General features: G+C 40.0%; 1 protein-coding gene across 1 annotated transcript in view; it reads right to left on the minus strand.

Moving 5' to 3' along the window:
- Positions 1–11,032: 11,032 nt before the first annotated feature.
- LOC112160051 (beta-1,3-galactosyltransferase 1) overlaps positions 11,033–18,078 on the minus strand; it is a 175,429-nt gene continuing 168,383 nt past the window's right edge. The window contains exon 4 of the mRNA XM_024294384.2: positions 11,033–13,337. Coding sequence (XP_024150152.1) covers positions 12,096–13,082 — 987 coding nt within the window. The 5' untranslated portion in view covers positions 13,083–13,337 and the 3' untranslated portion in view covers positions 11,033–12,095. The remainder of the gene's footprint in view (positions 13,338–18,078) is intronic.

Raw genomic sequence — 18,078 nt, forward strand, 5'->3', positions numbered from 1 at the left:
GATGAAAGTGAAATTTATTAAATTAGAATAAAATATGAACCTAATCAGATTTTTTAAAATATCCATATATTAGTGGATCAAACCAATGAAATGGAATAGTTGTCTCTCAAAAGTTGTTTGACCTGACTGAATTTTCTTGATCTAAAATCAATTGGAATAACAACTGAAACTGAAACATTATCAAGTAAAAATGTTGGAACATTTTTGCCTAATTTGACATGCATTCGATTGTCACAGTCAGGCTAGCAGGAGGAAACCCAGATGCAGGGAAGACCCACAAACATATTCAAAGCAAAATGCCAAAGATTTATTTACGGGTTAATAATCACAGGTGACTGCAAACCACACAAGAAGAGCTGACTCTAAGGGCTCAGAGAGAGTTCCTAAAAATGCAGTCAGGGATGATTAACCAAGTGCAGGCAGCTGTGACTGCTCCAGGAAAGTGGGCGGAGTCACAGCCAGGCTGCACAGAAACCAGAGAAAGGAAAAAATGAGCAACAGCATAAAACCAAAGTAGTAAATCATCACATAGATAAGTTAAATTATCCAATCTAATGTAGTTATTGTAATATTAACAACTGAAATGAACTAATTTTGTTCAATTGGATTGGATTTTTTAAAATTAGACTTTACATCTCTGACTTTTATATGCTGTAAATGTTTGACTATTAAAATTGATTTAGTTTGTGTTGACTGGACTGAAATGAGTTTGTTGAGATCAGTTTAACCCTTCGCCATCTGAGCTTCAGCTCCAGTGTTGATGCTTTCTGAACTTTTTTAACTCTTCAACTGTTTACACAATTTGCAAAATTCCTACAAAAAATGAAACTGGGAAAGCAGCTTTGCGCTAATATGTAACACTTGACATGAGTAAAGTGTTTACGCAATCAACATACTCTAAATCAGCTGATTTTGATGCGTGGCAGCTTTTCTCCGTATCAGAATCCATTGGAGTTGCGTTTATTGCGTAAATAGTTGAAGAGTTGGTCGTTCAAAAGATCAAATTTTAGCTCACGGTGTTCACACTGTACTGTCGCTACCCAATACTAGTGCACGTACTTACAGTTATAAGCATTTTTGTGCTAAATATATAATCGAGTTCCAACTTTTTCTTTTACAATGACTTTATTCCCATAGATTTCCGATGGATGAAAGAGGCACCATCCGTGTGTCGCTACCGGCTCTGAGTGATGATTGGTCAAAGTTAAACTGGTTTAGTTTTGACTTAAAAACTTGTGTAGCTAGGCGGGAACACAAGAGTTTTGAATGTGGCAGTCTGAAACGCGCATTTGCATCCACCAAAATTAGAGCTGCCACAAACTATTATTTTAATATTCGACCAATCATCGATGATTTTTTTCCGATTAGTCGACTAATCAGGTCATGGACAAACTGGATGTAGAGCACACATCTTAACCATCATTAGCTTTAAACTAACTGAATAAAAAAAAGAAAATTGAAATTGAAAGCTAAAAACACTGAAGCTAATAGCTGAAATCGCTGAAGCTAATAGCTAGCTAAAATATTAGTTAAATGCCAAACTAGCCTAAAAACTGAAAAAAGCCTAAGTTAGCCAATACAGCTAGCATGTATATGAAACATTAGCAAAACTCCAAAATAGTCTAAAAACAAAAAAAGCATGAATTAGCCAAAATAGCTAGCATGTAGCTGAAATTTTAAACTCTAAAATAGCCTAAAAAACAACAAAACAAAAAAGCCTAAATTAGCCAAAATAGCTAGCATGTAGCGCAAAACCAAAACTCAAAAATACCCTAAAAAAAACAAAAAAAAGCCTAAAGTAGCCAAAATAGCTAGCATGTAGCTAAAATATCAGCTAAACTCCAAAATAGCCTTAAAAAACTTTTTAAAAAATGCCAAAATAGTCCAAAAAGCTAGCAGAATGCCATTATAACTTTCAACTTTATATAAAGTAACGACTAATCGACTATTAAATTAGTCGTAGACTATTTTAATAGTTGATTAATCGTCGATTAGTCGACTAATCGTGGCAGCCTTATTCAAAATAGACTTTTTTGTTGGGCGTGGTCACTTGAACTAAGTGCAGGCGGCTGTGACTGTTCCATGGATCACCAGTAAAGTAGGCAGAGTCACAGCTAGTCTGTACAGAAACCAGCGCAGTGTGAATGTTAAAGTTGGTTTGAATCTAGAAGGACTATAAAAAAATTGAGCTTCTCTTTTGATTAGCTTCTAACTTGAGATGATCCAGATGTTTCTCTAGAGGTGCCTCGTTCCTCCACCTGCTCTCTGAACAAAACCTTCCCTCCTCTCCACCGTTCATTACGACGCTCCTCTCTCATGCTAATAATCCAAATATTCTCCCAAATGCGGCAGCTGGTCATAAATGTAGGGCTGCTGCTTTCAGAAGAAGGTGAAGCTGAGATCCTCCCATGCTCTTGATGGGGGGATCGTCTTTCATCCGTGGACATTAAGAGTTAATTCATCGCTCAAGCAAATTCAAATTCAGCCCAGGCTGTCACACTCGTCGCCTCCGCTGAGTGTTTGCGGTGCCCTGCCTCACGCCCTGATGTATGCTTCCAATTTAAATCCCATCTATCTGCTATGGATGACAGAAAATAATTCATGCTGCTGAAACGCTGTCTTAGACGGGGCTCCGCTCCTCCCGGCAGATATCAATATTAATGCCAGGAAGCAATTTTTCGGGTTGTTTTACACGTCTGAGTTGCCGCGTGGAAAGAGTTGCCGGACATGGACGGACAGACCCTTGACTCTGCAGAAAAAAGATACGTCGGACTTTGATGCACAGGCCAGACGGGAGGTGGAGAGCTGCCTTTCTCTGCCATTGATTTGCTTTGCAGAGAAGTAATTTCAAAACAAAAGTGGATGTTCAGGAAGAAAAATCGACCTCCCTGACGTGTATTTATCAAGCGAGTATAACCCAGCAGTCGGGACAGAGAGTAATGGCCGCCGAGCTCCTGATCACCGAGCCACATCGAGCTTTGACTTTTGAAGGTAGCAAATAAATAACAGTTTCCTGAACATTTACTGGAAATGAAGGGTCGTCGGAAAGCTCGGCGTCTTTGTGCCTCATAGAGAAGATAATCAACTCAACTGTTAAGCCTTGACAGCAGACGGCCGTGAAATGTTCGCCACGCATCATTTGTCGCATGTTATTTGATGAAAATGAAAAGGTGGCTCCTATAATAAATAAAGTTTGATCAATACTCCCAAATGGATTCTCAGACGGCAGCAAGAGTTACATTGTTTGTGTGAAAATCAGAAGCCGAAAAAGGTGTTCAGGTCAGAATTTTCACTCTAAAACATTGTCATATTTTTAAAAATCTACAAAGTGATTGTAAACCTGACCATGACCTCTAGAATTTGCCAACAGCTACGTCGCATTCCTGCAAAATGATTCACGATGACCTGCATGCCGAAGCTTCCCCCTCTCCTGGAGGAGTCAGCGGACCGGTTCTCCAGCTGCTCCCTGGGAGCCTTCTCTTCTTACCTTGGGGAAAATGGCAGCGCGCAGATGGCAGATTGCTCCTATTCATTTTGCAACTTTTTCATTAGAAAAACATGCTATGGAGGCCTCAGTGGAGGAGGTGCAGGGAGGCGGCAATTTGGGGCGAACCAAACAGTGGAACAATAAAAAAAATAAATAAGTATTTGATCCCTTGTGATTTTATGTTTGCCCACCTAAAAAGTAATCGAAAGTCTGTCATTCTAATGGAATGTTCATTCGAACAGTGAGAGATAGAAAATCAAGAATTGACCTTTAATTTTTTTGCATTTCTTTGAAGGACATAAATATTTGAACCATCTTGTTTGAAAAAAAATTGTACTTTGTAGCCACACCTTTATCAGTACAGACGTTTCTTGTAGTTGATAATCTGGTTTCTGCACATATCAGAAGGAATTTTGGTACATTCTTCTTTGCAAATAACTTCTAAATCATTAAGATGGTGGCTGTTGCTTGGAAACCCTTTATAACAGAGATCCAGAGACACTCCGTGACCTTGATATGACCTTAATTTATGTGCTATTTTGAAATACCTGGAAAATAAACCAATTATCTGCAGCAAGTTTCAACTTTTGAATATTTTTTTAATTTGTATGAAATGTCTTGGGTGTATGTAACTTTTACCCTTTTGGCCAGGATTCCACTGGAAAAGAGATCAATGGATCTCAATGGGACTTTCCTGGTTAATGAATGGTAAATAGATAAATATGATTCTTTTTTTAATCGTTCCTTGGCTGCGTTAGGGGTATGTTTTAGGTCATTATCCTGTTCAATCAATAATCACCTTTCATATTATTAACACTTCTGAATTTGATAAATATTCTGTGCTTGGAATAGTAAAATACAAATAATTAAAAGTTTTAAATCAGATTATAAAAGGAAAAAAAAGTTAAGAAAATCATAACTGGGGTGGAATTATATAATTTCGCCTCCTCTTATTCCTGTTTTAAGCATTCAATTAAACATTTACCATTCAATGTGTCATGCAGTCTTATAATTGCATCATATACCTATGTATGTCTTTCTAAATGTATATGGAAGTGTATTTTATTTTACTTTTAAATATTATTTTTCCAATTAAGTCATGACTAATTATCTAAAATTTGATATATCTATGTATTTTCCTTAAGTATTTTTCTGCTTTGACAGCTGAACATAAACCAAATTCAAAATCAAAAGGGCTTCAACTTCCTTTAACGCCATTAAAGTGAGTAAAAAGAGACAAGAATCTCCCAAAAGAGGCAAAAATTTGATCCACATCAGATGATTTGAGGGGTGATTCTTGTTTTTTCATTAAGCATTCACAAAATTATTTAAAAACCTTTATTTCTTTTCAATTAAAAGGCTTTTTTGAAGACAAATAAATCGATATAATTGGCATCCAGCCTTTTGAGCCGTCTAGACCCTCGCCGTTCATGTCCGGGGGTGTTCCCACTCGTTCGTTACAAGCCCCGTTTACCTCACAAGCCCTTTAACTTCTACCAATGCTCAGCCAATTACAGAGCGGGCTTTCCATTACTCAGTGTATCGTATTAAAGTGCATGTGCCGCTGGCGGTGATCAGAGAACAGCAAGCAGAAGAAGCTGTGAATAACAATTATTTCACGTGTGTAACAACACAGGAGGCAAAGCTCGTCGTTCCTGGAAGAGAATAAAGTCATTAACTGATAACAGTGGGGCAGGTGATTTTTTTTTTTTTTTACACTCGATAGGGCTAAAGAACATCCCAAAATCCTTCACTGGTCTTCAAATTATGTGTGAAACTGCTCCAGAAATGGATCAAAAGAGGTTAAAAAAAAGAAAAAGGCAAACAGGCCAAGTGGGAGCAGTTGTGTTCTGAAGAGTTTTTCGCCTCCAAAAGTCCCAGAAGGTTTTCCAGTCAAACTGTTGAAGGGAGTGGAGGGGAAAAAAAAAGAAGATCCTGATCATGAGCGTCTCTGTTTGTGCAGAACAAAAGACATTTTTCATTTCTCCACCCTGGAGTCCCGCAGGACCAGAGCTGCTTCCTTCAGATGATGATGGAGCTGATGATGTCTGAGAGCTCACAGATCCAACCCGCAAACACAAAACCACCTGTCAGGAGAAACAAAATATCAATCATTTTTTTACAACTGCTGATTATTGAGTTTCATTAATACTTACAGTTTTTTACATACTTTGAGGCACACTTAAAAGCCTTTGTTTTTCTCTAAATTGACAGTACACTTTAGGCCTATAGTCTGGAGTTTCTAAGTGATTTTTAGAAGCTTTGTCAAAATGCTACATGGCTAGCATGTAGCGTGTCGGACTATTTATTTTTTCTTACGTGTGGCTTAAAAGGTTGTGAGTTAGCCTAGCCACAGTAGCATTTCTTTTAGTGATTTCCGTTTGTTTTTTCGTGTTCCAAACAAGTTTGGGTGTTAAGTGTATTTAAGCTAACATGTAGCGTGACAAACTTATTTTTTTTTTAAGTTTAGCTAAAATGGTTGGGAGTTAGCGTAGTCACAGTAATGTTTCTGTTAGCTGTATCAGTCTGTGTTTCTATGTGTTGAAAACAAGACTGGGAGTTACAGGTAACGATAACATAGCTAATGTGTAGCGGTGTCAAATGTTTTTATGTTACAAGCAAGCTTTAGAGTTAGCGTAGTCACAGCAATTTTCTTTTGGATCTTTGGGTTTATTTTTCTACGTATTATAAATGTGGTTGGGAGTTTCAGGTATTCTAAGTACTATAACGTGGCTAACATGTAACTAATTTTTTTTTTTTTTACAAGTTACTTACAAGTTAGCAAGTTTTAGAGTTAAGGTAGTAACAGAAAGATGTATTTTAGTCGAAACAGTTTGATTATTTACGTAATTTAAATAAGGTTGGTAATTGCAGCTATTGTGAAGACACTAATGCAGCGAGTGTGTAGCAGTGTCAGACTTTTTTATGTCTTACCTACAAGGTTGGGAGTTAACACATCGGTAGTTACAGTAAGCTAACGTTTCTGTTAGCAATACTAGTCTGTTATTCACATGTAACAAACATGGTTGGGTGTTGTTTGAGCATATTATCTACATCTTTTTTAATGGAGATTTTTTTAGTCTGTTCCAAATTCAAAATTATTTGAGTATAAAATACTGAGAAATGCAATTTTAAGCCTAAATTTCCTTATAGATATTTATTAAAATACATTTTTTACATAAAATCATTCACGTTTAAAACTGTTTCTTATTATTTCTTAGTTCAAATTGCGTTTGATCAAAAAAAAAAAAAAAAAACATGTTAGAAAAATGCTGACGTTGCCCCCAGCGACCGGGAGGGGAAGGGGGCGGGGTTTCTCTGAGCCAAGAGTCCCACCCACAAGCCAGAATTATTTATCTAGAAAGAATCTTTTTGATTTTTGCTAAGAACTACACAGTCATTATTAAAACACTACTGGGAATGATTTTACAAAAGAAAATAATATTGTTGGAGTGGTATTTTAGGAAAAGAAAATATGAAAGGAAAATTATTTTAACGATTCATAAAAACAAGATAATAGTAAACAAGCCAAAGACATCTGTTTGGTTGACCTCATTTCCAGTTCATAATAAAGAATTATAGAAATCCTTCAGGGTTCACACTGTTATGAGCAAATAAGCAAAAGTCAGAGAGGCTTTTATGAACTCAAAACAAACGTTTCAATTCTGAACACTAGAAAGAAAAGACTTTTTAGTGTCGTTGTTCAATGGGATAAAACAACAATGCTTGCCTTTTTTTTTCTACAAAAAAAAAAAAAACACTAAATTTGTTGATGATTCTAAGTAAGGTCATTTAAATGCTGGAGAAAATTGATCTATTTTGAAAGTGAAACTTTTTTAGAATACCTTGATTTTCCCAGTCTTCTCTCATCAGCTGAGAGAATCTATGTTCTGACGCAGAGACACTGGCTGCTCCGACACTGGATGCAAACCAAGAATAATTAAAAGCACTTTTATCTTCGCACAGACAATGCAAAATAAAAGACTTCTCAGCAAAGCTGGAATGGATAGAGATCCCTTCGAGCATGCATTTGGCAGCAAAACGAACAGGAAGTCCTTAAAGCGGGTAGAAACTTAAAAATCAGGGAAGGCAGCCATCTGTTTGAAATGAGGCTACGACAAGAGTGGCATGCTAGAAAGTGTTCTCACCTTTAATGATGAAACACTAGTTTGAACCTGTGTAAGAAAGGATAGAGAGATAAAAAAGGGAGATTTTGACCTAAGTGAGTGGGAATTATTTTTTTTGTGGAATCTAAATGTAACTAATATATATATATATATATATATATATATAATATATATATATATATATGTGTGTGTGTGTGTGTATCTAGCGTTCTCCTACATATTCACGTTTTTTCTTTCTTTCGCGGTTTCACATTTTTGCTGAATTTTTTTTTTTCGGTACAGTTACTCTTTCGGTTTGTCACAGAAACTCAGACAACTCAAGATGCTTATATGAAACTTTTGTGTCTGAAGGAGGTGATGTGGTGCTGAGGTGTATCTCCACACAGCGGAGCCCACTTGGAGCGCAAGGTGGACACCCGTCCGCACTCCCCCTCCTCTCTCCATGTCGCATTCGCGGATTCAGGCTATTTGTGGATGCCTCTGGTCCCTAACCCCTGTACCTGTTTGTATAAATATATATATATATATATATATATATATACTGTATATCAAGTGTTCTCCCGCATATTTGCTTTTTCTTTATTCGCGCTTTTACATTTTCGCTGAGCACCCGTCTGCACTAACGCTCCTCTCGCCATGTCCCTACATGGAGAAATGGCATCAGCTGACTCAGAAGCGGACGAAAAAAAATCAATTTTAGTAAGGAGATAATAGTGGAAGAGAATTACAGTCAGCTGTTTATTATTTGAAGAAGGAAGAAGCACATGCTCCTGATTTTAATACAGAGTGACACTCCTTATCTGCATCCTAAAGTTGGCTGGCGCTGCCCTGCTGTACATTATTTTGGTCTGAATTAAAGAAAAAAAACATTTATTTTGAGTAAAACTCTAATATAATTTAATAAATGTTTTATAAAGCATGATCAGAAGTGTTTTTGGTAAGTATGGAATGGTAGTGGACATCTTTCCGCCGCCGAGGTGGGGGATTCTCCGTATTCGCGGATTTGGCATATTCGCGGATGCCTCTGGTCCCTAACCCATGTACTGTATGTATGCATATATATATGTGTGTATGTATATATTGTGTGCGCATATATATATATATATATATATATATATATATATATATACACACATATATATATGTGCACATATACATGTATGTATATATTGTGTGCACGTATATATATATATATATATACGTGCACACAATATATACATACATATATATGCATACATACATATACATAGGTAAGCATTTACATATATAAATTTAGATTTATATATTTAAAAAAAACTTCACCACCAGGACAGCTCTGCTGCTTAATTTCACATCATATTCAAAGAACATGTAAAATTCTCACTGCAGTAATTCGCCTGTAAGGACGAGACGACTGAAAAAGCCCTTTCAGCTGCTAATTACACAGACGCTGCCTTTGCCACTCCAGCATGTTTGCAGAGCCACGAGGAGAGTAAAGCAACCCTTGGCATTCATTTGCTTGTGATGTGTCAGGTGTTGTGTTGAGCTTCAAACCAAGCCCAGCTGCTGCAGCAAACGGCAGACATAATGAACACTGCACTTCTGCTGCTGTTTATTTTTTTTTTTTCTCAAACTAATTAAGCATAGCGTTCCAGGTTGTCTGAAAAAGAGAGAATAAGATACGTTTCCGTCAAAGGGAGTCAGGAGGAGTCTGTGTTTTGTTGCTTCCACGTTGATTGGATCTAGCTGGGGTGGTTTAAACTTGTAGCCAGAAGGTATTTTAGATGGTTGCCTGGTTGAGGTCTTTCCAATGGAACAAAAGGAGGTGATCAGAGAGACGGTCTGGATCTTTTTCCTTAAGCTTCGTAAACAGCATGTGGCATGTTTAAGAGCGTGCTAAACTGAGATTCTTGAACTTCTTGGTATATCGTGTTTATGTCAATCACTACCCGATACTAGTCTTTATACAATGGTTGAATACAATGGGTGAATACTCGATTCTGATTGGCTGCTGGGTGTGGATAAAAAAGTGATAATCCACATTTATAATACGCCCCTAAATAATAAGTTCCAGTCACTTAGCTTAAATGTTTTATATCACTGCGCAGGTTTCTCTAAAGCAAACTTCTGCTGGACAAAAAACAAGCGGTAAGACGTGAACTTTCTGTCTGAACTGCTGTTTATTTGACCTATCATGACAATCAGAATTTTTATGGCTTTTCTTTGCTGCTGTAGTCAAGGTCTGTACTGGCAACAACCTTTTGTGATAAATCGAAAAATAAACCCACATGAATATGCTAAAAATTGATTATATATTTATTTATTTTGTGAGTTATCATGATATAAGTGGGACAATGTCGTTTGAAGAGCGCATTATCAGAAATGAATGCATTTCTCTGAGGCAGCCATTCGACACAGTGGAGAACCGCTCAGGCTTCTACATTGTGCTTTAATTTCTGAAAACCTAAACTTTGTCAGGCATTATCCCAAAGTTAGAGGAGACTTGTGTGAAATATCGACGCGGTACAAATCTTGCTCCATGCCTTTTCTTTCACAGCTCGGTTCCGACATATGAAAGACTTGTATCATATAATTCCGACCATTATAAACGGCCAAAATAATTTCTCTATCGTGATCAGTTTTCAAACGGTTGGCAGTTCGGTGTTTGAGTCCCAATCTGAGTCTCCTATAATCTGAGACCCAGATTGGTCAAAGTTCAACTGGTTTTGCTTTCAATGTGCATTTGTTCGTAGCATTCGCAAACAGACACAAAAACTGGTGTAATGATGCATGAAAGTGAGAGTTTTGAACACGGAAGACCGAACATCTGTACAGACTTCATTGGAAGTGGTCACTTGAACGAGAGAATGTAGCATCAGGTTTTTGCCTAAAAACCTGAGAACTAGACTGAGTGACCCCCTTGTCTTCCAAACTGAAAGTACTGGTTCCAAGTTATTCAAGTTATAAACCCAACAATCAGATGGCGTAATAAAAGTATGTCGTCTTATGTCTTGTTTTCAAAACATTTGACAGATTCTGTCAAGTCCATGTTTAAGTGGTAGGGGTGTGGCCTTCCAACAAACTCACTCCTGATTGGCAAGGGTCGTTGCCAAAGAAATAATGGCTTAGAACAGCTCTAAACAATCATTGCTTACTGCTGATTTCTTGTTCCAACATGGTGATGACCATATAGCAAACAATTGGCGACAAAGTTGACCTTATGTCGTTGGAGCCGTTTGAGGGTGATGTCTCACTCGTTCCAGTAATCATTTAAAGTTTATGGATTTTACCTTGCATGTTCATCACCGAGGTACACCGATGCTTCAACATAATCTTTTGGGCTCTTGTATAGGCCATTGTTAGAAAAAAGTTGGATCAATTTGGCCTTAGTGGTTTGATAAGGGCTGAATTGGGTTATTATTTGGAATTAATTGTATTATACCTATCACAATCCACCATTTTCTTTGGTTTGATGTGCCTAACATTCGTTGCATAGCTCCTTGAGACCCCCTCGGTTGTAAATTGGCGCTGTAAAAACCAAATTACACTAAATTACCATTGAGGCTCCACTTACCCCCTATAAAACTAGACCAAAAAATGACCTTCTTTCACTTAAATCCTGCAAAAGACTTTGTATTAAGGGATAAAGAAATAAAACATCTTCAAGGACACTTGGTTTTAGTCAGTCTTGTTACATCCCCAATGTTTTTTTCTGAAACAAATTGCAGTGAGAATGTTCATTGGAAAAAAACACAAAAATTATTTTTTAAAAAAGCAGTTTATTTTAACCCAAGAAATGGAAACAAAAATAGCACTCAAATGTAAGATTTGTTCTCAGTATCTCCTTCTGATACCGTCTTTGCTCTGCTCCATGTTCAAGTAATAGAAAATAGATCAGTCTACAGGCTGCTTACAGCACTGCCTGAGACCGCACTTTACACATTAAAAGGAGTTAACATTCACGTGTGAATGACGGCAACTGATCTTTTTGTTTGGAACCGTTTCTTCAACAAAAAGACCTGTGATCGGTCATAAGAAAAACATCCGAGAGGAACACTGCCGATTCCACTTCAGGATCCCTCTAGAATGACTACTGCAGAGTTCTCGACATGATCATCTCAAGTTAGAACAGAAAAAACAAGAAGAACATTCATATTTAGAGAGGTTGCAAAAGTGTGTGTAAGTCCTTATTTATCAAATTTGATTGGAACAATTGGTTGAGAAAGAAACTCTGCTGGCAAAGAAGACAAACCGCCTTGCAAAATTTGGTAAAACAAAACTCCCGCTTTGATTTATCTTAGAGATACACTGGAAGCAAACCCCCTCGATGGACCGGGTCACGTCGAGTAAATTGCTTTGGCTTTTCACAGATTTCTGGCCAAGCAATTGCTAGCAAGAGCTCTTGATCAGGACGGCCCGGTCCAGTATTTACCCCCCTAGGACAACGAGAGGAATTCTAATCCCTCCCGTCCGCCTTGCAGGTGGATGTGCTACCAGCTCTGCTAACATTTAAGGTGCTTTTTGCTGGTCATGTCATTCCAGATGCGGTGCATCTCCTCAGGGGAGATCTGATGGACGGTGACCACGCGGCGGTATCGACAGAGGCTGTAGGCCATCTTCCAGTGGTTGAAGCCACTGTTCTGAAAGGGGTGGATGCCCAGCTTACGGAGGCAAACTCCAACATAGACGTCCTCCAGGTGGAGGAGCCTGGTGTGCAAAGAGATCTTGTATATGAGCTCGGCTACATCTGCTGAGAAGACGTAGCCGGTGCCAGAGCAGAAGGGTGGGTATTTGCTGTCAGGGTAAAGATCCCGGGGCATGTACCACTTGCTGCGTATGTCTCTGATGGGCCCACCGTTGATGACGTAGCCTGTAAAATACCTTCTCCTAGGCTTGGTGGTGGGCTTCAGGAGGTTATAGATGAGGTTCTCCATGTTGACAAAGATGTCACTGTCCGTTTTGAGAACATACTGAGCCTTGGGGCAGAATGTGGCCACCCAACGCATGCCCATCAGGGTCTTCAGCGTCAGGTTGTGGTATGAGTCAATAAAGTCCTCCACGACTACGTCATGAAAGATCTGACTCTCCTGCTCCACCATCTGGTTGAGGACAGCATCCGTGCTGCGCCCCAACAAGAAAAGGGTGACTACTCGCACGTCCGGAAAGGTGCTCTCATCGCCCCACGTTTCTCTTATTGCCTGCCGGGCGTCGAATTCCTTGTGGGTGGTGCTGATCAGGATGACCAGGAACGGCGGCTCAGCCTCGCACTTCTTGTCTTCATTGATGAGGTAGCCGAAGTCGTGCGGGTTCAGAGAACGCGTGCGGATGTTGCTAAAAGTGGCATTCTTGTTCCCTTTGGGCGCCTTGCGTACCGGAAAAGCCATCTGGCCGACGTATGACGACGAGGGGCGGGAGATGCTGAGGTACCACAGGGCGCTGGCCCAGCAAACCACTGTCAGCAAGTACAGGCATGAGACCTTGGACGGCATCGCTGTTAACTTGGCTGGCGTTACCAGCAGCCGCAGGGATGGAGAAGATGAGGCCACGCCTCCATGGGTCGTGTTAGATCCGGCAGCTTGTGGCTGCCCCTGTCGTACCGCCAAGATCAATTTTAGACAAAGGGCTTCAGTGCTGTCCAGGGTTGGCGTTTTGACGCAGCATCCTTGATTTTTCTGTTCACGTCTACAGCCTCACCAAGACCCATCGTAGCTCCCTGGATGGCGTGCAGTCCTCCCTACCAGCGCCTAAAATGAGAAAAAAAGAGAAACCCCACTCGTTCATTAAATGTGTAACACTACACATCAAAATTTTTGTAGAGGCATTTACAGCAGAAGAGCTGGTGACACTTTTAACAGCACTTTTATTCCCCGTTTCATTACACCCCATAAACTGAGTTGAGAGGTGCAGGCCCTGTGGTGCATCGTTCCATCAAGAGCTGTGATGAGAGCACTGTGGTCTAATGCTAGGTACACATCCGGCATGCATGTGTCAGCCTAAACGCTGGTTCTTGAATGTGCTGTACTTGCACCAGTTCCTAGAGTTGGGAGAAGTTTGGTCTGAAATATGGACCAGTGCAAATCTTGGTCCAGACGTTTTCTTTCACCACTCTATTCCAATATATGAAAGACTTGGTGTTATATAATTCCATCCAGGCACAAACCGCAATAAATATTTTATTCTTCATGATCACTTTTCAAAAATTTGGCACTTCCCTGATATGAAAAGGACGCATTCCCATACGTGACTATGAAATCTGAGTCCAATAACTGCTTAAATTTGTCTAACTTTTAATGTGCATTCAAGGGCCGCAAGACTTGATCATGGAGGCAAAAAAACTAACTTATCCTGAAACTCTTTCTGAAAATGGTCTGAAAAGAAATTCTATTAGTTCATGCCTAATTTTCAAGCCATGCAAAAAGATTCTATAAGACTCAAGTGTCAGAATCTTCTCTTCTAGAGTTTCCCTTTCAGTGAGTGAACAGACGATTATATTCAATCTGCACTCCATCACAGTCAGTCATACTGTTCTGGACACACACAAATGATTTCCTGCGCATCTGTGGCTTTGGGTTCCCAGGAGATGAAGTCAGAGTTGGTTTTGTTTTGAAGTCGCTGCATCTAGGTGCAGACAAATACATTTCCAACAATTCCATCAACTAAAAACTATGATAATACGAGTAAAAGAAAACATCAGAAACAGTCATAAAGAGTCAGAAATGCCCAATTACAAGCCTTTACAAAGACTTTCAATTGGAAAAGGTCACTCAAATATTTCTGAGCCCTGTGTGAACGTAGCATCAAAGACTCCCTGCTCTGACCGGCAACTCAGTTTGCAAACCTCCATCTTTTCTTTTATCCCTCTTGGGGGAAACAATCAGGGAAAAGACAGATAGAGCCAGAGAAGGTGAAAGGATCTCACGGGAAAAGATTAAAATCCACTTCTTCTAATTCCTCTGTTCTCACCCTCTTCATCCAGCCTTCCCTCCACTCAATGTCAGACCAAGCCTAGCATCTGGGTTCTACATATTTTCCTCCATAATGAGCAACCAGCGCATCAACCGAGAAACGTTGCTTCGTTAATTGAACGGGAGCCATATGGACGGCTTCAGCTGAAAATATGACAACCGCATTATGTTCTGTTGGATTCAGACGTCAGTTTGCATTCAGAGGCTGTGATTGATTAGCAGCGTTTCGGTCTCCGACGGCCGGAGAAAATTTAATCCGTCTTCACAAACCGACTTATTTGCTCCAGACTTAATCTCTTGTGATGTGACAGCAGCTCAGATCGGTCGGCATTAGAGATGCGCAAAGAAGCTCCGGCGTGCGACGGGGGAGCTGCTAAAACAGCGGCCCGCTCTTTTATCGGGCTGTATGATTTGACGAGTCTTGGGGGACGCAGTGGTTCTTTTCATCAAGGGTGCTTTTCTTTTTCTTTTTCTTATTCCACTCTTTTCCCTCCACTATCTCTGACTGAAGCAGAGTCATCAATCTCATGGTCTGGTAGAAACCATCTCATCATGGCTGCTTTTCCACGCCTCCTCCCTCTTCATGCCCTCGATCAGTCTCTTTTCTGCCAAAGATGGGGGCTTGATTTGTCTTTTCTCAGCCCCTTTGGTTATACCTTCCCTGCGCTCCCCCTCTTCTACTGTTCTTTCCTCCTTCCTCGTTTGGTAACATTCCTCTCTTTCACACTTGCCTCTAACTCACTGACGTTTACCAACAAGCACTCCATCTCTGCTTCCTCCTCCAGAGTCATCATTTTCACAGCTGCTCCGGGGCCAAAAAACTTTTACGATGCTCAAACTCCTAACTTGAAGTCCGGAATAACCGATTTCCTTCCTTAATGACCCTTGTGTTCACACTCCCACCGTGAATAAATTGAAGGACGGCTATATTGCTCAATTGAATGGTGTCACTTTGAAATAGACCTGAGATGCCCTCTGAGGATTCCTTCAATTCCAGGAGGTCCACGTCTGAGGTTGCATTCTGAAACTGAAGGATAAGGTCATCCTTTCACTTCTGCCCCGCAGGATGGGAATGACAACCGTGATGTCGGCATGACTGAAAACCATCAGTTAGAGTCAAAGGATTCAGATTTGCATGAAATCTCACAATATTTCCTATGTGAGATTCCTACCTATAAGTGTTGCTACAGTCTTATTTATGTCTCTTCATTTTGACTGAAAATCTGGCACCAGAAAATAAAGGATAACAAAAAAACTGATTGGGAAAAGGCAAGATGCTGGTTTTACTCCTTGATTGTCGGAGTCAAGAATATGTGAGGCTTAAAAACACATAAATACACTTTTTTCATCAGTGCAACACAACACATGATATGAAGGATTAATTTCATTTTAGTGTTTTTTCCCGCAACCTGTGCCAGGTACCACTGCATACAAAATTACAGGTTCTACCGCTTATGAAACTACAGCTCCCACTACATGGGCCTACAGGTCCCACCACATATGGAACTACAGGTATCAATGCATATTGAACTACAAGTCACGACGCATGTGAAACTCTGGTCCCACTGCATAAGGAACTACAGGCTCCATCCCATATGGAACTACAGGTCCCAACGCATATCAAACTTCAGGTCCCACTGCGTATGGAACTACTGGTATCACCGCATATGGAACTACTGGTCCCACCACATATGGAACTACAGGTCCCAACGCATATGGAACTACAGGTATCACTGCGAATGGAACTACAAGTCACAACGCATATGAAACTACTGGTAACACCGCGTATAGAACTACAGGTCCCAACGTCTTTGGAACTACAAGTCCCACCGCATATGGAACTACTGGTCCCAACGCATATGAAACTACTGGTATCACCGCGTATGGAACTACAGGTCCCAACGTCTTTGGAACTACAAGTCCCACCGCATATGGAACTACTGGTCCTTCGGCACATAGATCTACCGGTACCTCCGCAATGGAACTACAAGTCCCAACGCATATCAAACTACAGGTATTACCGCATATGAAACTACAGGTTCTATTACATATGAAACTACAGGTCCTACCGCATATGAATTCACAGGTCCCAACGCGTATGAAACTACAAGTCCCACCGCATATGAAACTACAAGTCCTACCGCATATGGAACATACGGTAGGAAAAATCGACTACTACTACTATGTGCTTGCCACTCACCCACTTCAATCTTATTGGCCCTTATGTGTTGTTTAAGTGTTCTCTACGAACTACGGAGCTTGATGAGAAGTCTATGATCTTTAGATTTCATACAGGCAACCTGCATACCCTGAACAGGTTTGCCAGTTTTTCACCCGCAAAGGAATAAGGTATGAAGAGGGAAATCCCTCCAAAATAAAAGAGTCGTTTACCTTTGATAGTAGCTCTTTGGATGACAGCAACATGAAAGTCCCACGCTGTGTCTAAGAGTACTACCACGTGGTTAGTAATGAGAGCCACACTGACAGAAACTCTCTAATAACTTCAACCCGGAGCGTAAATTTGCATCAACATGCAAAGTCGGCAGGAAAAAATTGCAGTTATTTTCATTCAAGCTGGAGGTCTGCTGTTCTGAACCGGTTGTCATGACAGCACGGTGACAGAACTGGAGGGGAGGCAAGGATCAGGGCGAGCTGAAGAAGAAGTGCTGAAGATATCCACCGTGGTGTTAAACACTAACAATAAGTGTTCTGAATATAACCCCATCAACCCCATTTAAATAATTAACAAACTTATATGAAGTCAGGTCAACAAATAATGGTAAAGTTTTACCAATTCTGCTCAGTCACAGTTATAGCTACAACAAAGTATCAGTACTAATATCCCAAGTAAGTCCTCCATGGTTACAACGGTCTATATTTCTGGAAAAGACAAAAAACGTAAAAGTAGACCCAAAAAAAGTGTTAAAAATCAATTTGACTGCACCAAAGAAGCAAAGAAGAAGCTATTGAAATGGAAACTTGCTGGAGATTTTTCATTACAGCTTTCAGACTCAGACGTATCGACCATAGAAAAAATAAAACCGTACGATTGAGTCAACAGAAGTGGAGGGTTTGGGTTCAATAGTATCTTTTGATTCCACTCATCTCTTTACAAAGAACAGTGGCGGGGGTACTTACTTCTGCTCTTTCTTCAAAAGCCGCTCTCTACAAGCACCGATGGCGAACTAAAAGCTTAAAAGATTAATAGTGATTAAAGTTGCAGACGAGCGTTCTTCTGAAATCGACCCGATGCAATCAGCGACATAAATTCCACAGATACGTCGCCGCTCTTCTCATTCTGCCAAACTGCAAACTTCTCCATTTTCAACGGTGCTTTTTCTTCCCTGAAGGGTTTTATGTCTTTTTCACTGGCTAAATATAAAAATGTAGAACACATCTCCTCCAAGTTAGGAAACATTTTGATGATTGATTGAGTTTTTATGCGCCCCTCCCAATGGTTCTCCCAACTAAATGGTGGCGTGTCGTCAAACATTTCCATGGTGATTGATGTTTATGAGAC

Source organism: Oryzias melastigma, linkage group LG2, assembly GCF_002922805.2.
Source record: "Oryzias melastigma strain HK-1 linkage group LG2, ASM292280v2, whole genome shotgun sequence".
NCBI classification, from domain to species: domain Eukaryota; kingdom Metazoa; phylum Chordata; class Actinopteri; order Beloniformes; family Adrianichthyidae; genus Oryzias; species Oryzias melastigma.